This window comes from Anabrus simplex, chromosome 1 (assembly GCF_040414725.1).
Source record: "Anabrus simplex isolate iqAnaSimp1 chromosome 1, ASM4041472v1, whole genome shotgun sequence".
Taxonomy (NCBI): domain Eukaryota; kingdom Metazoa; phylum Arthropoda; class Insecta; order Orthoptera; family Tettigoniidae; genus Anabrus; species Anabrus simplex.
Window position 1 is genome coordinate 1,700,681,750 of NC_090265.1, and position 24,952 is coordinate 1,700,706,701.

At 39.4% G+C, this 24,952-nt stretch overlaps 1 protein-coding gene across 1 annotated transcript in view; it reads left to right on the forward strand.

Moving 5' to 3' along the window:
- LOC137502428 (glucose dehydrogenase [FAD, quinone]-like) overlaps window positions 1-24,524 on the forward strand; it is a 40,208-nt gene extending 15,684 nt beyond the window's left edge. Inside the window, exon 2 of the mRNA XM_068229531.1 lies at window positions 22,414-24,524. Coding sequence (XP_068085632.1) covers window positions 22,418-24,274 — 1,857 coding nt within the window. The 5' untranslated portion in view covers window positions 22,414-22,417 and the 3' untranslated portion in view covers window positions 24,275-24,524. The remainder of the gene's footprint in view (window positions 1-22,413) is intronic.
- The last annotated feature ends 428 nt before the right edge of the window (window positions 24,525-24,952 follow it).

Genomic DNA, 24,952 nt, shown 5'->3' on the forward strand with positions numbered 1-24,952 from the left:
GTTATTTCACTAGCCTCTTCTTAAATGATTGCAAAGAAATTGGAAATGTATTGAAAATCTCCCTTGCTAAGTTATTCCAGTCACTAACTCCTCTTCCTATAAACGAATATTTGCCCCGATTTTTCCTCTTGAATTCCAACTTTATTTTCATATTGTGATCTTTTCTAATTTTAAAGACATCACTCAAACGTATTCGTCTACTGATGTCATTCCACGCCATCCCTCCACTGACACCTCAGAAAATATCACTTATTCGAGCAGCTCGTCTCCTTTCTCCCAAGTCATCCCAGCCCATATTTTGCAACATTTTTGTTACGCTACTCTTTCGTCGGAAATCACCCAGAACAAATCGAGCTGCTTTTCTTTGGATTTTTTCCAGTTCTTGAATCAAGTAATCCTGATGAGGGTCCCATACACTGGAACCGTACTCTAGGTGGGGTCTTGTCAGAGACTTGCATTCCGTCTACTTTAATACTTACTACAACCCCTAAGTACCCTCATAACCATGTGCGGAGATCTGTAGCCTTTATATAAAATCACATTTATGTGATTACCCTAATGAAGATCATTTCTTATATTACGACCTAGGTACTTACAATGATCCCCAAAAGGAACTTCCCCCATGCACGCAGTAAATAAAACTGCGAGGACTTTTCCAATTTGTGAAACTCACAACCTGACTTGTAACCCAGTTTATCATCATGCCATTGCCTACTGTCCATTTCACAACCTTATCCAGGCCATTTTGCAGTTGTTCACGATCTTGTAACTTATTTATTAAACTGTACAGAATAACATCACGTGCAAAAGCCCTATCTCTGTCTCCACTTCTTTACACATATCATTGATACATATAAGAAAATATAATGGTCTAATAATACTGCATTGTGGAATCCCCTTCTTAATTGTTACAGGGACAGATAAAGCTTCGCCTACTCTAAATCTCTGAGTTCTATTTTCCAGAAACATAGCCACCCATTCAGTCAATCGTTTTTAAAATCCAATTGCACTCATTTTTGCCATTAGTCAACCTTGCTCTAACATATCAAAAGCCTTAGATAGGTCAATAACGATACAGTCCATACGACCTCCTGAGTCCAGGATATCTGCTGTATCTTGCTGGAATCCTACAAGTTGAGCTTCAGTGGAATAATATTTCCTAAACCCAAACTTCCTTCTATTAAACCAGTTATTAATCTCGCGAACATGTGTAATATAATCAGAAAGAATGTTTTCCCAAAGCTTGCATGCAGTGCATGTCAAACTGACTGTCCTGTAATTTTCAGCTTTATGTCTATCACCATTTCCTTTATAAATAGGGGCTAATATAGCAACTCTCCATTTACTTGGTATAGCTCTTTCATGCAAACAATAATCAAGTACTCCAGGTATGGTACTATATCCCAAAACATTGTCTTTATTATATCCCCCGAAACCATATCAATTCCAGCTGCTTTTCTAATTTTCAACTTTTGTATGTAAATTTTAATACATTTTTGTATTAGTCACACCCTCTATTTGGACATTATCTTTGTAACCAACAATCTTTACATACTGCTGACTGAATGCTTTTGCCTGTTGAAGATCCTCGCATACACACTCCCCTTGTTCATTAATGAAACCCGGAATGTCCTTCTTCTGCCATAAAGTACCTATACATACTCTTCCATTTTTCACTAAAATTTGTATGACCGCCAATTATGCTTGCCATCATGTTATCCTTAGCTGACTTCTTTGCTAGATTCAATTTCCTAGTAATTTCCTTCAATTTCCCCTTACTTCCACAGCCATTTCTAACTCTATTTATTTCCATCCTGCACCTCCCTCTTAGACTCTTTACTTCTCTGTTATAATATAGTGGATCTTTACAACTCCTTACCATCTTTAAAGGTACAATATTTTTTTCACATTACTCAACAAATACTTTAAATCCATCCCAGAGTCTGTTTACATTTTTATTTACCGTCCATAATTACTTTTTTTACTCCCTCATGCCTGTTTTATCAGCCATATGGTACTGCCTATTAGTCCTAATTTTAATACCTTCCTTTCTTTCACATTTATTTTTAACTACCACAAAAACAGATACCATCTATTACTTCGGTTTCCCTATAGAGTTCATTTGGTTTTACCAGCACCACATCCAGAATATTCTTCCCTCTAGTTGGTTCCATCACTTTCTGAATCAGATGCCCTTCCCATATCAACTAATTTGCCATTTGTTGGTCATGCTTTCTATAGTTCGCATTACCTGCCCAGCTGACATTTGGTAAATTGAATCACCCGCTACAATCACGTTCCTTTCCTTACCGTTTCCCACATAGCTGATTATCTTATCAAATAATTTTGAATCAGCGTCAGCATTACCCTTTCCCGGTCTGTACACTCCAAAGACATCAAGTTGCCTATTATCTTTAGAGATGAGCCTTAGACCTAGAATTTCATGTTTGTAATCTTTAACTTTTTCGTAGCTTACAAACTCTTCTTTCATCAGAATGAATACTCCCCCTCCTACTATTCCTATCGTATCTCCACGATACACACTCCAGTTCCGTGAGTAAATGTCTGCATCCATTATATCATTTCTCAGCCATGATTCATCTCCTATTATAATATCTGGTAAGTATACGTATATCTATTACATTACTTAATTCTATTCCTTTCTTTACAATACTTCTACAGATCAGCACTAACATTTTTATGTCATCCCTACTTCACTTCCATTTCCCTATTCCCTTACCTACGCTTCCTAAACCACCCCTTTTCCCTGAATGTACCTCCATATAACACATCTAAACAAATTTACTAACTTATATGTACCACTGCGGTTTAAGTGAAGGCCATCTGAGCACTGATCCCTATCTCCTACCGACCTATTAGGATTTAGAAATCTCACTCCCATTTTCTCATATACCCATCCCATAGTATTCAGTATATGTAAAATCTTTACACTGTATGTGAAATATCCCTTCATTCTAAATAATTTTTGTTAGACACATAATTTCGCTTACTCTTCAAATGACGGAGAAAATTACTCTTTTCAACGTGTTTCATGCTCTGCAGCCAGCGACGGACACCCTCGCAGACTAACATACCAGCGATTCAGTCTGCTATCCGGCAGGGAAGTAGCGTACTGCTATATTTGTCATCATTCCTGTCAAATCGTGTCTTTTCGTTGGGTAGATGGCTCGAGATGCGTCAAGCTGCCATTCTGCGGTATATTTGCGGGATACAGGAGGGGATTGCAGTCTTCTGATAATCAGATATTAGCAGTTAAAACAGTCCTGAGAGAACTAGGACAACTTTCGAACTAACCGCATTATGTACTTCATCACTTAAACCTGAGATAGAACATTCACCATGAACTGCATAAGATAGTGGTTTTAGAAACCTGCAGTATTTTTAGGAATGTGATGAATAGTTATTTGAAGGATCCCGGAACAGGAGAAAGTTAGGGGATTCATAATATTTTGCTCGAATTGAAAACTAATTCCACCTAATGTGACTGAATACTGAGAAGACACACAGGTAAATTTTTTCCCTTGGGGTCAATCTGTCAGTCTGGTTATCTGCCTCTTTGGTATATTCTTAAAAGTACATATTTGGAATCTGCTCATTCAGGATTGTGTTATCAGGTGCATATGCTTTCATGGAAATTGCATGGAGTTGGAATTTAGCCCACCTGATGGCCATGGTCATTAAAGTGTTTAAGTCTAAACGGTCTGATACCGCGATTATCCGGCTCGAGTCCCGCTGGACGAAAAAAATTCACCATCAGAATGTTGGCCGGCAGGATACGAGAGGTGGTGGGTATACAATTTCCAATCGCCGTATTGGGTGCCAAAAGCCTGTATTAAATTCCAAACCTTTCCGCAGTGCTCATATGGAGTGAGGGAATATGATGCTTCTGATGGTTATTCGTCCATCGGATGGGGACGTGAAGTCTTGAGTAGGCACCTTAGTGTTATTCGACAGGAGTTGGCTGTGTGCCGGAAACGGGTTTCAACCTCTCGCTTCATACTATCATATATCATTTTATACAATTATGTTTTACGTCACACCGGCAGAGATAGGTCTTATGGCGACGATAGGATAGGAAAGGGCGAGGAGTGAGAAATAAGTTGCCGTGGCCTCTATCATATATCATTCCGTTCATTTCATCTCATTAACTCCTCTGATGACGTTGACGTCAGGAAGGGCATCCGGTCATAAAAACCGCCACAACAGACAACGGGACAAGGGTTGGACAAGCAAACATGGAGTATGGATTTACAGGAAAATTATTATCAAGAATTTTCCTTAACATATGGTCGATCTACATACTATATGTAACAAACTTTTAGGAACGTGTTATTTCCGTTCGTTCATGCCGGATACGTATTTACTGTATGACGAAAAATAACGGAGATGCTTACGGAAAATGGGAATTTTAGTCCAAGTCCCATGGGATACTTCGTGCATGTCACTTCAGGGAGGGTAACGGCTTCGAACATACAAATAGACAGAGGGGGCGCTGCCAGCAGAAAGTGGCGCCAAGATACAAATCAGTTGATGTTGGGCACCTATCGTAAATATTGCGCGGGCCATCGGTGTAAGCGGGGAGATTTCAAGCATTCATTGTCGACAAACCATGCTTTTTCTATGCAATTTTAATGTGTTACAAACATAAAAAACATGTATTTTCGTTGAAGTGATAAGTAATGTACACCAGTCTGAAAGAATATAGCAAAAATGGTTATATCTTGCTCTGATTACAATTGCAGTCAGAGATTTGGAAAGGGCAATAAGATATCTTTTCACGGGTAAGGATAAAAATCTGTAACTGAAAAGACACTGTCTTCATTTCATACAGCATCTAGGCTGCCAAGGAAAACGATTATAAGTCAGAAAATGACTTGTATTCCTCTTCCATAGATATATATTAACATGTTTACTTGTACCGTTGGGACCAAATGAAATATTAGGCCTAGGTACTGTACCAGGATAGCCTAGGTCCTGGCCCATATCAATCGAAAGAAACGTTATTACCGTATAAAATATCCGTCCGACGTACGAACAACTGAGCAAAGAAATGTTCCAGCATGTGCCAGACTCCACGAGTGCACTAGGCGAAGTCAAGTGACGTCACTTGTCGCTCGAAGCTCACCTCCCCTAGAGATATTTCTCGAAAAGAATTTTATTTTCGCAAGCTTTTCAACGCCTTAACCAATTTCAACGGGACAAACGCTGAATTGTAGCGGACGTCATAAAAGTTAATCCCTGTGAATTTCGAATTAATCCATCCTATGGTTGTTAAGTTATAATAATTTAAAGCCTAAGAAGATTATGCACACTCGGTCACATGACCAAGAAAACCACCCCTCCCAGCGCCGATATATATGTCAAGGCTAACAAGCAGAGAAGAGCAGTACAAGGACGAGTACACAGATGTGTGTGTGAGTGAGACAGAGGGAGACCAACCCTCGTACAGTATGTACGCGCAGTCACGGTGAAAGTACTTGCCGTCGCATTTCCAGAATACGAAGTTTTATCGCTGACAAAATTATAAAAGACGTCGCACTGTATTTAGTATATCGCGTCGAGACTACGGTCTAATTCTAAAGACATTTGAGAATATAATACGAGTGAACTTATGGAAGTGCAAATACCAAATATTTAACGTTCACAGAATATATCATTACGTGTAGACTTAGTTTACTTCACATAATATTGAACTTCTACAATGAACAGAAACTAATGTGTAGAATTACCAGGACTCATTTCTTTTCGAGTATTGAACTGTGTTTCTTTATTCACGTAGTGCTCATGCCATATTAGTATACGACTTACAGTAGTAAACTGGGTGAATACTAAGAACATTTTCTGAGGTAATATGACGTTATAATAACCAGATAATCAGAAAATAATCCTTAGTGACTTAATGACCGTGTTCAAAGACTGTGATTATAGACTGTGATATGCCTTTTTGAAGTGTGAACTATGTAATTATGGGCGTTCTCAGTAACGACTTTAAATAGTATTTCATACAGAAAGGACTGTGATTATTCATTTAACGTCTTAAAGTTCAGTTAAGCAATAAACTGTGTTCGACAGTAAAGGACAGTGTCAGTGATAACTGCTCGCACTAAGTGAATTTTCCGTGTGCGAAAAATCACCTTAACGAGCTGCAATTCTACACGATCCAGTTCCAGCAATCATCACCTCATCGAGGGACGTCAACATGGTGTGTTAATGGAACATCGCCGATCCTGATTCTCCGCGGAACATTCCAGACGTCCGTCCTTTAACATTTGTAGCAACATTTCTTTCATTAAGTGAGTAATAACAAACTGACTAAAATTTTCTCATTAATTTTGAACAGTGGAAACTTCAGTGCCGCGTGTGAACAAATATTTCAGAGTTCTCATAATTTCTCAGAAGTTCATTTTTTTTTATTAATTTAATTTTCAAATTTAATTTTCATACCTCATAGAAGAACTTTAGGCTTTTCAAGTGTGCTATACATCAAGGTTTACAAACTGAAAACTGAAAAACTTTCAACAGAAATTAAAATTCCTATGTCAATTTGCAATTACAAGTGTGTGCTCATATTTAGAAAGACTTTAGGTGGAAATCTAATTCTCACATATGAAAGACTTTGGAATCAGTGATATTCATTTAATAGAATTCAAGAAGATTAGATTTAAACTTTTAATTTCAATGCCAGATTTGAGTCCAATAATCATATTGCAGGGTGAAGAATCAATAAATTGTTTTAAAAAATATTATAACCATCTATTCTTCGCTCTGCGAATCTATCCTACTCTGTATCGGCTCCAAAACCAAGTTCCACTCCCTGAGGTCCTACTCATGCCCTTTACCCAAGAACTTTTCCTGGTACAGAGAGGATAGAAATAGATGGCGCCGCAACTTTAGGGGCTCGATTTGGAGCCGTGCCATAATAATAGATGATGCGCCAGTAATAATAGATATAACCGCGACATTCAGGGTTCGATTCAAGTCATAATAAATTGCAATTTGAGTACAGGATTCGACTGCAACTATTTGACTTATTCGAATATTCCGGAAACATGGATAACTTACTTTCAGCAATCGAAGCCCTCAGGCTTAGCATTAACGATCAGAATGCTAAGATCGATAGGTCTAAGAGCCAGATAGATCGAATTAATACGCAAATGGTAGAGTCCCATAATCAATTACAAGCACAGATAGTTGACTCTAATTCTCAACTGCAGTCACAACTACAGGCGCAAATGGTAGAGTCCCATAATCAATTACAAGCACAGATAGTTGACTCTAATTCTCAACTGCAGTCACAACTACAGGCGCTGATAGTAGAGTCTAATAACCAATTACAGGCGCAGTTAAACGAGTCCAACAGCAAAGTCGAAGACTTAACTTCTAAAATTGACAGGACCTTGAATACTAAGTTTGCAGAGGCCGAATAATTCATTAAAAAAAGGCTCACTGAATCCAGTGCCCTTATCGAGCAACGGTTCCGTGAAGCTGAAACTCGCCTCGAAAAGAAACTTACTGACTCTAGGGCACAAGTCGAAGCCACATTGAAAAACATGCGGGACCAGTTCGTTGAAAACTTAGAGTCTATCAAGGAAGAAATAAATACAGAGGTCGTCAAGTCTTTAGACAAAGATCTTAGAAATGTTCTTCCTTCTGTTCAAGCATTTTCCACCGAACACAAAGATTTACGAACTGAATTTCAAGAATCCCATGGTAACATCTCGCAAGCTCAAGTAAAGCTAGCTCAGGTGCAGGAAAACCTGCGAGATGCATTAAAGAACGACGTGGGCAAATTACGAAGCGAGATAGGCTTAATTAAGAGCAAAGCAAGGAGAACTCGACAAGCGTATCACAGGGCAGCTAGACAGCCCGCATACCCAGATAGCTGCTTTCTGTAAAGACGTACAACTCATTAAAACTGACTTGAGAAATGAAATAAAAGATTTAGATACCTCAATTTTCCAAAATTGAGAACTTATCTGAAGAAGTTAATCAAATTAAACTCAGAGATCGTACGACTGACGTCACAATTCCTGGTTCATCAAGGGACGTACACAGCACAACAACCTCATTAAAGTACCGGATGATAAGCTAGTCAAATTTTCAGGACGTGACGAGTATACTGCCCGACAATTTTTGCTAAATGTTGACGATTACCTGGAAGAGAATAGGGTAAATGACGATAGAAAACTTAGAGTAGTATCCAAGCTTCTAGAAGGACGAGCCTTGCCACGGTTCATAGCTTTTAAGAGCAACTTTAAAATCTATGACGACTTTAAAAAGGCACTTCTTAAACGCTTTTGGAATTCTGAAAGACAACACCTCGTCAAGATGTAACTCTTCTCTACTAAATACAATACTTCAGTCAATACTTCCCGATATTCAGATTATTGTTAATGCAATTAAAAAATACAATTTTTAGATCCACCTTTGCCAGATATCGAACTCATTCAGATCCTGACACTTCAATATCCGCCTCATGTTCAAGAGATACTAGTCGCTGCCAACATTAAAACATTGGAACATTTCGACGCTACATTGCGTAGGTTAGATACGGCTAATATCCAATCTAGTCCGAAAACTAACAGGAGTCGAGAAATAAATACGAACTCTGCGGAAATAAAATCGCCGGAAAGAGAGGAACCCAGGACACGTGAAGAAGGCAGATTAAGCCCTACCAACCCAACCAGATTCCGGAATTTCAGACGTCAGAGGAATCAGGATAGACACCCTTACCAACCTAGGAATTCATGGAGATAGCGTGAAAGCACTCCTGAAGGAAATCGTGAGTCCAGACGACGAGAACTCGAAAGTAGATGGAAGGATACACGGGAATACGTCAGGGAGAGAAATCGCAATCCTGATGAGCTTGGAGCCACGTCCCTGGAATACCAACGTCAATTCGGACCAAGAGAACAAAGATCACCTGATCCTGAATCAACAGGCGCTATTAAAAAAGACGGCGATCTCACAATAGGGAGACTGACTACACAACGCGGTGAAAACGAGATTTCAAACTACAGTACTGCTGTTATCAATTACTGGCACATTTACGATTCCGAATTACTATTCGAACGCGCACAAACACCAAGGCTCATCGATTCTGGAGCGCAAGCTTCTTTAATTTCTGATAGGCTTGTGGACTCACTTAAAAATGAGAACAATGTTTTGTTATTGCCTGCAGCTCAGATCAAAGTAAGAGGGATAGTTCCTGATAAAGTTGTTAAGTGTAAATCCCAGGCATTTTTAGAGTTTGAAATTAACAGTCAGTCAATCGAACACATATTTTTGGTAGTATCACGTCTTAACTTCAACTTAATACTTGGATCAGATTTTATGATCAAATACAAAGGAACCATTGACTACGATGCCAACCTCGTAAGATTAAAGAATAATTCTGTAGGACTACAGCTGGTAGGACGAAGCGACCTGGAAGTTCAAGAGAATCGAGCCCGTTTTGAAGAAGACGGTGGTGACATTATTAAGCCCGCTGTAAGCGAGGTTGCGCCAGCCGTAGCAGAATGTAGAAAGGGTGACCAAAGTGAGGACGATGCAGAGTCCCTATTCAATGAGAACTCCATCATAGGTCCGGATTATATCATGTCAATAGCCAGTGTGGTTGAAGACCCGGAAATTAAATTAAAATTGGAGGAGGCTAAAAATGATGTTCTACAAAAATTTGCATGTGTGTTCGATGACAAGCCCGGAGAAATAGTGGCAATCGATCTGTACGGCCCTTTGCCAAAGGCGACCAGGGGGAACAGATATGTCATTGTTGTTGTGGATGTCTTCTCCAAGTATACTATGCTGTTGCCTATCCAGAAAGCTAATGCCGGTAACAGCTTAAGGAGGCTGAAAAAGAACATCATTCCTGAGATGGGAAAGCCTAAATATCTACTGACTGATCACGGAACCCAGTTCACTTCCGTAGAATTCCAACAGGCTTTAGAAGAACTCAACATCCGTCATATCATGAATTCTAGCAGGCACCCGGAAGCTAACCCAGCAGAAAGAATAATGAGGGAATTCGCTAAATTCTGCCGAATTTATTGTAGCGAACATCACTGGAAGTGGATGGAGGTCTTGCCAGTAATGCAAAAGATTGTAAACTCTATTGTGCATGAATCCAATAATGACATCGTGGGATAAAACCAGAGCGACCTTGGGACAGAATTATACCAGTTCTACCAGATGCCATCGTGCCGCAGCAAGTTAAGATCAATAACGCGCTAACCAGGTTAAGACATGCAGCTGCCATCAGAGAACGACGTCAGCGTAATAGGAAGTTCAGAAGACCATTAAATCCTGGAGACCTTATTTTAATACGCAGACCAGCTACTTCCAACCTTGAGAGAAGGATTTACGCCAAGTTCTGTCCACTATTTGTAGGTCCTTACCGTGTCCGCACTGTTTTGAGAAACGGAGCTTCTTTTCGTCAAACCAAGGGGAAGATGTACCAGGAAAGCCTTGGTCCTGGCCTATATCAATCGAAAGAAATGTTATTCCAGCATAAAATATCCGTCCGACGTACGAACAACTGAGCAAAGGAATGTTCCAGCATGTGTCAGACTTCACGAGTGCACTAGGCGAAGTCAAGTGACGTCACTTGTCGCTCGAAGCTCACCTCCCCTAGAGATATTTCTCGAAAAGAATTTTATTTTCGCAAGCTTTTCAACGCCTTAACCAATTTCAACGGGACAAACGCTGAATTGTAGCGGACGTCATAAAAGTTAATCCCTGTGAATTTCGAATTAATCCATCCTATGGTTGTTAAGTTATAATAATTTAAAGCCTAAGAAGATTATGCACACACGGTCACATGACCAAGAAAACCACCCCTCCCAGCGCCGATATATATGTCAAGGCTAACAAGCAGAGCAGAGCAGTACAAGGACGGGTACACAGATGTGTGTGTGAGTGAGACAGAGGGAGACAACCCTCGCACAGTATGTCCGCTCAGTCACGGTGAAAGTACTTGCCGTCGCATTTCCAGAATACGAAGTTTTATCGCTGACAAAATTATAAAAGACGTCGCACTGTATTTAGTATATCGCGTCGCGACTACGGTATAATTCTAAAGACATTTGAGAATATAATACGAGTGAACTTATGGAAGTGCAAATACCAAATATTTAACGTTCACAGAATATATCATTACGTGTAGACTTAGTTTACTTCACATAATATTGAACTTCTACAATGAACAGAAACTAATGTTTAGAATTACCAGGACTCATTTCTTTTCGAGTATTGAACTGTGTTTCTTTATTCACGTAGTGCTCATGCCATATTAGTATACGACTTACAGTAGTAAACTGGGTGAATACTAAGAACATTTTCTGAGGTAATATGACGTTATAATAACCAGATAATCAGAAAATAATCCTTAGTGACTTAATGACCGTGTTCAAAGACTGTGATTATAGACTGTGATTTGCCTTTTTGAAGTGTGAACTATTTAATTATGGGCGTTCTCAGTAACGACTTTAAATAGTATTTCATACAGAAAGGACTGTGATTATTCATTTAACGTCTTAAAGTTCAGTTAAGCAATAAACTGTGTTCGACAGTAAAGGACAGTGTCAGTGATAACTGCTCGCACTAAGTGAATTTTCCGTGTGCGAAAAATCACCTTAACGAGCTGCAATTCTACACGATCCAGTGCCAGCAATCATCACCTCGACGTCAACATGGTGTGTTAATGGAACATCGCCGAACCTGATTCTCCGCGGAACATTCCAGACGTCCGTCCTTTAACATTTGTAGCAACATTTCTTTCATTAAGTGAGTAATAACAAACTGACTAAAATTTTCTCATTAATTTTGAACAGTGGAAACTTCAGTGCCGCGTGTGAACAAATATTTCAGAGTTCTCATAATTTCTCAGAAGTTCATTTTTTTTTGATTAATTTAATTTTCAAATTTAATTTTCATACCTCATAGAAGAACTTTAGGCTTTTCAAGTGTGCTATACATCAAGGTTTACAAACTGAAAACTGAAAAACTTTCAACAGAAATTTAAATTCCTATGTCAATTTGCAATTACAAGTGTGTGCTCATATTTAGAAAGACTTTAGGTGGAAACCTAATTCTCACACATGAAAGACTTTGGAATCAGTGATATTCATTTAATAGAATTCAAGAAGATTAGATTTAAACTTTTAATTTCAATGCCAGATTTGAGTCCAATAATCATATTGCAGGGTGAAGAATCAATAAATTGTTTAAAAAATCTTATAACCATCTATTATTCGCTCTGCGAATCTATCCTACTCTGTATCGGCTCCAAAACCAAGTTCCACTTCCTGAGGTCCTACTCATGCCCTTTACCCAAGAACTTTTCTTGGTACAGTACATATAGTTTAGTTGTAAGAAAACTACATCGTGGACGTATCTTACTTTAAATTTTTTTGACATACTCGTTTTTCATGGTAGCATAAATTTATTTCTGGACCTTACAGCACAGCCGTAAGTAGCGCACCATCACTACGCGGCTGAGCCGGATCTTCGGAGATAGAAAGTTCGAATCCCGGTGCTGACTGAGCATAAGAGGATGACGGGCAATATGTCCCAAGCCACTCAAATGAAGTAACTTCATTTATTTAATGCAAGATATAAATGTTTGGGGAGGGGGAATAACAGTGGATTACGTGTGGAATACATTGCTGGATATCACCCTCTAAGCATAACTGATTATATTATTCACTTATTTCAGTTTCTCTTCAGACCCCGAATTGCTGAAGAAATGGGCCATAAATATGAAGAGAGAGGGATTTCAGCCATCAAAATTTTTGTAAACTTTTTCAAAGCATTTTTAACCTAGCTGCTTCGACGAATAGAAGTTTGGCCATCCATTTCCTCTGAAAGGATCAATTCCGACTGTTTTTGAATTTCCAGGACACCTGAGCAAATATTCCAGGCATCGTAAGCCACCTAAATTCGAAACACCCCCTTGCACTTCATCTTCACTTCCAGTAATTGATAGTAATCATAATTCAACTGGACAGCATGCTCCATCCACCGAAAACATTTACGACTATGTAAGAAAGGTGTTCAGTGTATGCCTGTATTATCCATGCACTCCTAGGAAATGGTACCAACATGTTGATAGCTCTCCTGGCTTCGCATAAGAAGCTCTAACAGCTCCAAAGCTTAAAGTGGAAGAAGGTAATGCCACAGGTAAAGCAGTCCTTTGTAGCCTCATCATTGATGAAATGTCCATCAGGAACAAGATAGAATGTGATGGAAAGGCCACATGTGGTTATGTGGACATGGGGACTGATGTTGTTGATGATTCACTCCCAGAAGCAAAGAAGGCCCTTGTGTTTCTGGCAAATGTCATTAATGACCATTGGAAGGTTCCCGTAGCTTATTTTTAATCGATAGCTTTTCAGGAGAAGATAAGGCAAATTTACTAACCATTGCTCTGACCATATTGCATGACACTGGTATTCATGTAGTCAGTTTAACGCTTGATGGGGCAGCCAGCAACTTGTCCATAGTAAAATTTGTGGGCCTGAATATTCTCCAAGCCAATGAGAAAACCTCATTTGAGCACCCAGTGACAAAAGGGCCAGTGTTTATTTTTCGAGGTGTGTGCCACATGCTGAAATTGGTGAGGAATTCTTTGACTTCTTTGGACACAATTTATAACAGTGAAGTAATGCCATAAAATGGGCATGTGTGGAAAAACTAGTCGAAATACAACTAGAAGAGGGATTAACGCTTGCTACTATGATTCGAGAATACCATATTAATTGGGAATCGGAAAAGGTGAAAGTAAAATTAGCAGCCCAAACTTTGAGTAACAGTGTGGCTCAGGCACTCAGGTATTTGAAAAATTCAGGGTATGATTTATTTGAAGACTATGAAACTACAGCTGAATTTGTAGACATTTTTAATAACATATTTGACATTTTGAACAGCAGGAGTATATTACAAAAGGGATTTAAATGTGCATTCTCTCCCAAGACAGAGTTTTGTATAAAGGATTTCCTCAGCAAGGCAGAATCATACATCATGCGGCTATTAACATCAAGTTCATTAGACTCTTCTGTTCTTCACTCAAGAAAGAAGTCTGGATTTCTTTGACTTTTGGTGTTCGTAAGAAGTTAAGTATTTAGACCTCAGTGAGCAGCATTAACTGAAATACTTCTTATTGTACAAATTCAGTCGGGACTACTTGGAAGTATTGTTCTCTGCCATTAGAAGGAGAGGTGGTGATAACAATAACCCTACTGCTGCTTAGTTTAAAGTTGCGTACAAAAGATTGCTGGTTCACCATGAGGTAAAAGGAGCAGATTCAAGCAACTGCATTACCTTGGATCAAATTAATATATTGAGTGTATCTAGCTCCGAGCCCAGTTCAGATTTACAGTGACATGCAATTCTCGCAGTATCACAGGAGAGGGTTGCAGATATCCCACTCATTCCAGATTTTGATCGTGACTGCTGTACTCATCCAGCATTTGAACAGTTGTCCCCATATGTGAGTGATGGGAGAGACTACACTTTAATGAAGGTGAGAGATTAATCGTGCCCCCCTAAGATGTGATAGTGTTGTGTAAGTTGACTGAAAGTGCACTCAGAAATATCAATGTACTAAGGAGCAAAGCAGTTTGTTGAGGTCAGTGAATGGAACCTTGTTTTATTGTATAAAGTACCATTTACCTGAGCAAGAACTTTCACAGAGCCATGAAATGGACTTGGTTAAGTCAATTGTGAAGCGTTATGTCAATTCAATAATGCGACATGAATGTGCTAAGGTAGAAGAGAAAAAAGACAGAAAGAAAGTAAGAAGTGTATTGAACCAGTACATATTGTTCAATCATCAGTGATTTAGGACAGTATTGTGAAGACATGCAGTTCTCTGGTTTTCAAAATGTTCCTGATCTTCAGCCTGGAGAAGAATGGTGAATAACTTACATGTAAATATTTGTTTCCTGCGTTCTATCATGCAATTGGGTATTAACTGGCTGCAGCTGTTTTGGTGATTTGTAGCCTACGTGGTTTCCTGTCTTCCATCATATTGTACATTTTAAGGATAGTTTTGTGAATGTTACATCTCATTAGGCTTAACTAACTCAGTTATAGCTTGATATATCCTAAGTATTTAGAACAGTTGAACAACTTTTGGTGTGTGTGTGTGTGTGTGTGTGAGAGTGTGTGCGCGCGCGTTTATTCATATCTGATATTGGATGATAACCTAGATGTTATTTTGTTCTATGTGCGTTCATGCATGATAGTGGCTGATAACCTAGATGTTAGGCCCTGTAAAACAATAATTATCATGATGCCTAAATGTACATCCGTAAACTAAATGTGAAGATCTGTGAATAAGTGTGATGATGGTGACAGCTGTTTTATAATAACAGAACCTCGAGGTTATCACCTGTATTAAGTATTGGTAATTTCAAACTTTCTTTGACCGTAATTATCATATGTGCAGTGGGGACGACTGTGTTATTATCGGTCATATTTCTTGATTTGTAATGATTAACCAGTATAAAATCGGCTTTATTAGAAATGGAGGTTATTGGTATGTTTTTTTGAGTTTATTATTTGCAGCACTGTGAAAATATGTTAAAAATAACTATTTCAGACGAATATTACGGAGAAAAACTTGTGAAATTAGGAGAACTAAAATAGGTTAACAATGTGTGAGACCTGTTCACGTCACCGCATCGCTTAGCTGATACATAAACACATCAGAATACGACACACGTAGAATTATACTTAACATTTTTCATACAAAAAGGAACGGAAATATTCCTAGGGAATTGCATTTATCATCATCTTCAATAGTTTAAATCAATTAATCATAAGGAGCACGCTTGATTTAAAAACACTCCGCAATGCTCTTCTTATGGAAGACCGCCTTGTTTTACCCGACATCAGCTGATCGCTCAGAGCTTGATGTTGGTGCCATGCTTGGCCGGTAGAAACATACGGAGCGCCCTCTCTATCTATGTATATGCTCGAAGGGTAACGGGAAAAACAAAAGAGCCATCTTACAGTTTTCGATAGGGCAGATATTAAGGGAGATATCATCAACGTCAAAGCGCCACGCCAATGGTGGCAGATACAATATGTAACCTGAGAAGCAGGGAGAATTTTTCAAAACTTCGGACCACAAACTGTACCGTACAATACATTCAGAAATTGTCCTGTAACATTCCACCAAGTATTTCTGCAAGATTCTACATAACTTCCTTTTTTTGGACTTCCCACTTCGCCGCCAGCGTCACCAACATGTCGTGCCGCTATAACCATCGCAAGCCTTCACTGAACTGAACGCTGCAGCTACCATATTGCACCTTGCTACGTAATAGCTACGTCACTACAACGTCACCTTCTTACAAGGTCTTTCACTCAAAGTATGGCCAGCCGGTCGGTCGGCGCAGCGCAACGGGTAGTGGTCAGACGAGCACATGGCAACTCGCTGAGCTTGGGGCCGGGAGAGCACCCGTATGAATCGCATGTAAATAACAAGCACACATAATAACGCATAATCAATGTAAAATAATTTCTCACCTTTTCACAGAATATCACGAGAGAAATTGAGGCTATCTCGGTAGATGAACTAACGGTAATGCGTAAGAAAGAAAATGTCCTTAGATGAAGCCAAAAATGTGTAGATGCAGGTGGAGGACATTTTCAATATCTTCTGTGAGAAGGTGAGAAATATTTTACTTTGATTATGCGTTATTATGCCTGCTTGTTATTTGCAAGCGATTCATACGGGTGCTCTCCCGACCCCAAGCGCAGCGAGTTGCCACGTGATCGTCTGACCAGCTCGCCCTTCTGCCCGTTGCGCTGCGCCGACCGACCGGCTGGCCATACTTTGAGTGAAAGACCCTGCAGAAGATGACGTTGTAGTGACGTAGCTATTACGTTCAAGGTGCAATATGGAGCTCTGCAGCGTTCAGTTCAGTGAAGGCTTGCGATGGTTATAGCGGCACGACATGTTGGTGACGCTGGCGGTGAAGTGGAAAGTCCAATAAAAGGAAGTGATGTGGAATCTCTCCCGGCCGGTCGGTCCCACTTTGAGTGAAAGACCCTGTAGAAAGAACTTTGCATTCCATGCCTCTAGAACCGTCCACACTCGCCCTATAGAAACTCAGACCTTTCCATCCGTATCCAGATTCGACAGTGGTGTGGTGTGGAAGGCAGAGCAACCAGCTACGCTGCATGCCGTTTGCATGCAATTAATTATTTCCATATTTTTTCCCGGACTCAACGACGAGACATTTGTTGAGCATACACTTTCTCTTTATTGGGACTTTGATTCAGGGCCCATCAGGCTTGAACATATGGCCTGAATGAATGACAAATGTTTTCATTCCAAACCATGAGGGGGTGGGGCAGACCACCTAAAGGGTGACGCCCTCTCTCTGGCCAGGAGATTGAGCGGGGTTACGTGGATTAGATGGAAGTGGAAGATGGATAAAGGGATGTGAGGAAGGAAGGGGATGGCATATTTAGCCTATGACTATTGGTCTTTTATTTATTTGTATGTTTGTCCTTTTTCTTCACAATCATACATAGAGGTAAAGATAAATATTTTCTTTATGGCTTTATAAAATAAATTTCTGGTTATAAATCAGGGATATAATATTAAATACAACATTAGGACACATTGTAATATTTGCTTGATTACATGATACTTTTTAAATCCCAGAATAAAATAAGACATATACCAATATTGTTTACCGTATACGCCTTAGCTGTTGGGGCATATTAGAAGGCTTTTTTTGTTTGTTTTTGCTTTTCTTTTTTCTTTTTCTTTTCTTTTTGTTTTTCCTCTCTCCGTTTACCAATCTTCTACATAATGCTATAAACTAAGTACATAGCATCGTAATTACCAAATGAACAGATACAAGTGGGAATTTTCAAAATCCGTATATATATATTCATTAAACAAGTTACGTACATTACATTTAATAACCTAGATAATACAAATTATACTAAATATCTATTAGTCAATACCGTTATATAATTGAACCGACTTTTATCCCAGTAGGGTGGTTACTGACTTGTGCCCGAGATTTGTTTTGTTACATACATACTTACAATTTAGTATTTTTTATTCTGAATTCTAAATATATTTCTTTTTATAAACTAACCTTGTGAGTAGATATTCTTAGTAAAGGAGACAATATACGTTATTAACTAAGAGTTAGAGACGGTTAGTAGCGTTCTGATCAAAATATATTGCTAGGATACTGATAGTTTGTTAAATGTTGAAGATATAGCATATAAATCTTTGTCAGGATAAAACTTAATTCTCTACTAACTAACCTAGCCTCATAACACTACAGCCCGGAAGGGCCTTGACCTACCAAGCGACCACTGCTCAGCCCCGAAGGCCTGCAGATTACGAGGTGTCGCGTGGTCAGCGCTGCGAATCCTCTCAGCCGTTATTCTTGGCTTTCTAGACCTGTAATTCTAGACTACTGTTGCTAATTATATACGTTGATAACGTTAAATAACACAAGAGCAATTCTGTTAACTTAATCTCTTTTTCCCTTCTCTTTTTAAAATATATACTCGTAGATATCCTTGAAGTTACAATAACTATTAATTACAATCGAATATTGATAAACTAGTCGTTAAATGACGTATACAAATATTCCTATTACGTTAATGTGTACATATTTACAAATCTGTTCGTAAATATATTCAGCTGTTAGTCAAATAGAAGAAGAATTACGTTGTAGTTCTCTATATACATTGAAGTATACGAGTATTCATACACACACTCATATCGACATATTTACAGTCTTAGTGGTATATTATTTAACGTGTAGCATTAAAGTTACCCTGTTCCACCTCCTGATACCTATTTGAAGCGAATCTTTGTAGAATGTTTAATTGTGACATGTATCGATATTTTGCGAAATCATTTGTGGGTTTAGAACTATTTAAGTTTTGGCCTGACGTTATTTAATTTCGCTTTTAACTATTTCCTTCCAAGAGACCAAGTTGTCTGGGTAGTATTTCATCCATTTTAAAACAAATAATATATGTAAATAATAACTGTATGTATTTAAGCCGTGCCCTATATATGACGTAAACGATTCCAACTGTCACCTCTCAGGCTAAGGATCTCGAAAGCTGTGGACTCAACTCAAATATCTGTCATTTTGGACGTTTCCTTTTTTCACCCCATGTCGGTAGAGGCTGAACTTGGACGTCAACGGGAGCCAGTGTGTCATAATTCATCTCATCGACCCCGAAAACTATGGATTCGTCACTAATATCGATCGTTTTAGCTTACTTTTATATGTTGAACCCTCCACTAGTGGTACAAGAGGTGTATTTTTTTTCCAAATAGTAAGTCATATGTGTACTTTGTTTGAGAGTTATGCTGGAATATACACACATACATCCATAATCTCGGTTACATTGGACATTTTCTTTTTCATCCCTTCTCACCTCCATACAGATGGACGTAAACAGCATACGGAGTGTCACTATTCACCGCCTCAACACAAAAAATCTCAAAACTATGGATTCGATACTAATATTGATCGTTTTCGATTATTTATACGTAACAGTATCCTCACCACACACTAGGGGTGCTGGGATTGTAAACCACAACAGTATAGTTTACATATAATCAGTCATATGTATACCAGGTTCGGTTATGAGGTATACTGGAACATACACACATCCATAACCACAATCATTTTGGATGATATTTTCACCTCTTCCCAACCTCCATTCCAACTTGGGCTGAACTATGGCTCAAAAGGCGTCCAGAGTGTAGCAGATCATCTCAACGACTCAGAAAACTATTGATTAGACACTCATATCGCCTTTTTCGATTATGTTCATATTTTACACCCTGCACTAGAGGTGCTAGGGGTGTCTTACCCACAGCCATTTTTCGAGATAGTAGTTGATACGTGTACCAAGTTTGGTTGAGATCTATGCTGTAACATACAGAAATTCATCCATAATCTCGGTCAGTTTGGATTTTTATTTTTCACCCCATCTCACCCGCATGCCAGTGTGGCTGAAATAGGTATCAAACGAAATTTGGAGTATCACTATTTATGTCAGCGAGACACTCATATCGGCCGTTTTCTATTATTTTTGAATATCCTCCCCTTTCCATCCCCGTCCCTACGGGTGCTAGTGGTGTCTTAACTGGAATGTACTTCTTTTCCAGACAGTAAGCCATATGTGTACGAAGTTTGGTTGACAGTTATGCTGGAGCATATGAACATTCATACATAATCTCAGTCACTTTGGACATTCTTTGTCACTCCCTTCTCAACTTCGACTTAACCGACATCAAGAGTGTCTCTGTCAGTGTCAGGGGTCCCGAAAACCATGGAACATAGTTCGTTTTCAATTATTTTTCCATTTCACCTGCTCCCCTAGGGATGCTAGGGTTGTCATGCCTCCAGACAGTAAACCATATTTGTACCAGAGCTATGATGGAACATACAAATATACAGCCACAATCTCGGTTACTTTTGGATAATTTTTTCAACCCATCTCATCCTCTATGCCTATGGGGTCCGAATTTGAAATTAAACGACATCCGAATTATCACTGTTCATCTCAGCAACCCCGAAAAGTATGGATTCGACACTATTTTCGATTATTATTATTATTATTATTATTATTATTATTATTATTATTATTATTATTATTATCTGTCTCCCCTTCTCACTAACCCACCCCTCTGAGGGTGCTTGGGGTAGCTTAACCCCTCAGTGTTTGTCTCAATATAGTAAGTCATAAGTGTACCAAGTTTGGCTGAAATTGTTCCAGCGGCTTAGAAGGTTATGCAGAATATACACACATACATACGTACATAATGCCTTTGCTGGCGGGACCTAGTGTTTACAGTGCACTATGTTTCTGATAAAGGCTAGAGCAATTTCGTTACTTTCATTGATCTGTCTCTGTCTTACCTTTGGCTTTGACAATACTGTTTGAAGGTGACAGAGCTATGAGCGATACTAGTAATGCTATTCCTTATGCAGCCAGTCCCTGCTATGAATGCTGTGAAAGTGTTGCTCATAGGGCCGGCTGGTGCATGCATTTCAGTGGGCTTGGCAGCCTGACATGTAGTAGCAATTTCTGGCTCGATGAGGAAAGCAACGGGAAACTACTTCATTCCTCATTTCGCTAGTACGTCTCTTCAGTGATTCCTAGGCCATCTATGACTGCTGATGGCGGAGCAGTTGAGGATCCAAACAGCCTTAGGACGGAAGACTAAACATACATAGGCTACGTACATACATAACGTATGTATATACAGGGAAACCACGTAGGTTGATTGGACTTCAAACCAATCCTCTGATTCAGGTGAAAATCCCTGACTTGGCTGGGAATCGAACCCGGGGCCACCGGGTAAGAGGCAGGCAGGCTACCTTTACACGGCGGGGCCGGCTGCGGAGAAATTTGCATATACTTTTTACTTAGTTTCTAAGGTTTTGCAGTTTTCAGAGCACTGAAGACCAGTTCAACACATTGCATCTCCTGCAAGTTCAGCAATGAACACGTTTGCAAAGGCTTTCCCGCAAAAGTAGTCTTCATATTGTCGTCTGTACATTGTGAATTATATTGACAAAAATATTTCTTACGACTGGGGATGATCTAAACATTTGCGTCACGAAATATGAGATGGAAGTGTAACTTGAGGAGGCTGCATATATGGCATGGATGGATGGATGGCCAGACAATGTTACCTAGCAACCGTGCTGGCTATGTCTTGTGCCTGGTGGTCATCTGAAAGTAGCACCGTTGATGGATGGCCATGACCGAGAGATATATTTAGGGTCATTTCATTTTCGCAAAGGGAAATGTGGTTCCCTCTTATATTATTCCGATTACCTGAAACAAAATACCAAGAAACCTTTCAAATGACCATCGAAAATATCCACTGCTCATAATATTATGCGTATCTGGGATAATTACCCCACAACTGGCAATACTTTGTGAATTAGCTGCTCTACCTATGTAGTTCTGCAGTGCTTTTGAATTTACTATGTCCTTTGGATGCTAAACGTAGATTATAATTAAGTAGCTTATAATCATTGGTAATTTATTTAAAGATTGATGAATGTCTCTTTAACTGCTAGTCATTCTTTAGCAAATTGTAGTGAAAGGTTCAGTAGTTGAGATGAGTATATCCACTTGCTAGAAAAGCCTGACCGGGATATTACAATCAAAAAATAGAATTCATTATGGGACAATAATTAGATTGACCGATTGAGACTATCAGAAATCAGAATTGATAGCCTTCAGTCTTCTCAACCTTAAAAATAGGTTTTCCAATATCCTATGAGTCAATTGTTCGTTCTTTAGTGCAAAACAAATTTTTGGAAACTATTCTTAAAGTCTAATATTCATTATCATGTTTATTCTTTACAGAAACATGTTCGTCAGATCAGCCCTGTTAACCCTCGCTGTGACGGTAGCACTTATGGGATGTGCCCATAGTCAAACACCGAACTTCGCTGCCGTATACCCTGCCATTATGGAACGAGAGCGTGCTGCAATGCAAGAACCTTGCGACGACAACAGCGAGCAAGATTCGTACGACTTCATCATAGTCGGCTCGGGACCTGCAGGCAGTGTACTTGCTAACAGACTCTCAGACGTAGAAGACTGGGAGATTCTTCTTCTAGAGGCTGGAGGTGAGGGGACGGAAGTCATGAACATTCCGTATTTAACTGGTCAGTTTCAAACGACAGACGCAAACTGGCAATATGAAACAACGCCATCAGAAAGTAAATTTTCAGGACTTAACAACAGGCAAATGGACTACCCCAGTGGTAGAGGTGTTGGAGGTAGCACGCTCATCAATTATATGTCTTACGTGAGGGGAAACAGTAGAGATTATGACAACTGGGAGGAGATGGGCAATCCAGGATGGGGGTACGACGACGTCCTACCCTACTTCAGGAAAATAGAAGATGTGCAAATCCCAGAGTTACGAGACAGTGAGTTTCGTTCAACAGGAGGTAATGTCAAAGTCAGCTATCCTCCATATAGATCGGAAATGGGTAATATCTTACTACAAGCTGGACTGGAATCCGGAAGTGCTGAGGTAGACCATAACGGTAAACATCAAACGGGATTCGCACGGGTTCAGACCACTACAGTAAATGGTTCTCGTTGGACAGCAAGTAGAGCCTACTTATATTCACTTCGTGACCGACAGAATTTTCATTTGAGGAAGAGAGCATTGGTGAAGAAGGTTCTTATCAATGAATCTACGAACACAGCCTATGGGGTAATTTATACGAAGAATGGAAAGGATTACACGGTACGTGCGAGGAAGGAAGTAATTCTTTGTGCCGGAGCAATCAACTCTCCACAACTGTTAATGCTGTCTGGTGTCGGCCCCCAAGATCATCTGGAGGAACTGGGTGTCAAGGTCATTAAGGACCTTAAGGTAGGCTACAACCTGATGGACCACATAGGTTTCCTCGCACTTCTGTTCACGGTGAACGAGAGCAAAATCCCCACTCCAATGGAAGTATTGGGTGACCAAAGTAATTTCTACGATTACTATGTAAACAACGATGGGCCTTTCACTAGTAACTTGGGTTTCGAAGTAGTTTCTTACCATGACCTACGAAACAATACTCCCGGTTGGCCGGATATTGAGGTGTTATATCTCTCAACTGCTCTTCTGAAGAACCCTCTGTACGCAACTGCCTATGGGTTAAATATGACCTTGTATGCTGATCACATAGCTCCCATCCAAGACAAACCTGCATATCAAGCAATTCCTTTTCAAATGAGACCAAAGAGCAGAGGCAGAATTACTCTCAAGGACAGCGACATAAATACCCCACCACTTATAAACCCTAACGCCTTTTCCGAAGAAGAGGATATTCAGATCCAGATTGCAGGGATCCGGAAAGTGATGGAGATTAGCAGAGCGCCGGCCTTACAGTATATCGGAGCTGCGTTTTACGATAAACCTCTTCCACTTTGTGAGGCCTACGAGTTTGATTCTGACGATTACTGGCGCTGTGCTTTGTTGAACTTCTCAATTTATATCTTTCATCAGTGTGGGACATGTAAGATGGGACCAGAGTCGGACGAGACAGCTGTAGTTAGCTCAAGACTTAAGGTTCATGGTGTTGAGAATCTTCGTGTTGTAGATGCCTCTGTTTTTCCCCAAATTATAAGCGGACACCTGCAAGTTCCTACCTACATGATTGCTGAGAAAGCAGCTGATTTCATCAAAGAAGACTACCTAAACCCAGATCTTTCGTAATTTGAATTTACTTTTAATATACGAGGGTAAATCAATAAGCAAGTTCCCGCATCGATCTTTCTAGAAATATAGAACCGTATCGCTATCATTCACACATAATTTTTAATCCACTTGAAGTGCTTGGTTTTTATTTGTAGTTCCTTTCTACCACACTAAATAAAAAGCTTTACTGGCAGTTTCCCCTGCCATTTGTTGTAAGATAATAAATGTATGTCACAAGAAGAATAAACTATCTATAACTAGCAATTTACACAGTTATCCTGGTTTTCAAAGAACTTATTCCAATCGTTGTCGAAGTCCTTGATCATGCATACGGCTTTCCATATTTATTTCTTCTCAGTACAGCAGGATTTCCAGGTTCTTTTGATTTGGTATATCAGCCCCATCTACCAGAACTTGGTGAGTGTAGAGGAGCAATAACTTAAATACGTCGTGTATCAGGTAAGGTCAATATCTTCTCGTTCCTATGAGCGGACGAAGGGACAAAGAAAGAATACAGTATTTTCATATGTCTTCCTATTATCGAATAACATATTTGTAGGCACTGATATAACGCGCACAGTAGAACATTAAAATTTTCCAGTTCTTGAAATCGCTTTGTGAATGTCTTAATACAGACTTAGACGTTCAAATGATGCCGTAACTAGTTGAAGAATTCAGCATTCACTCTCAGAGTAA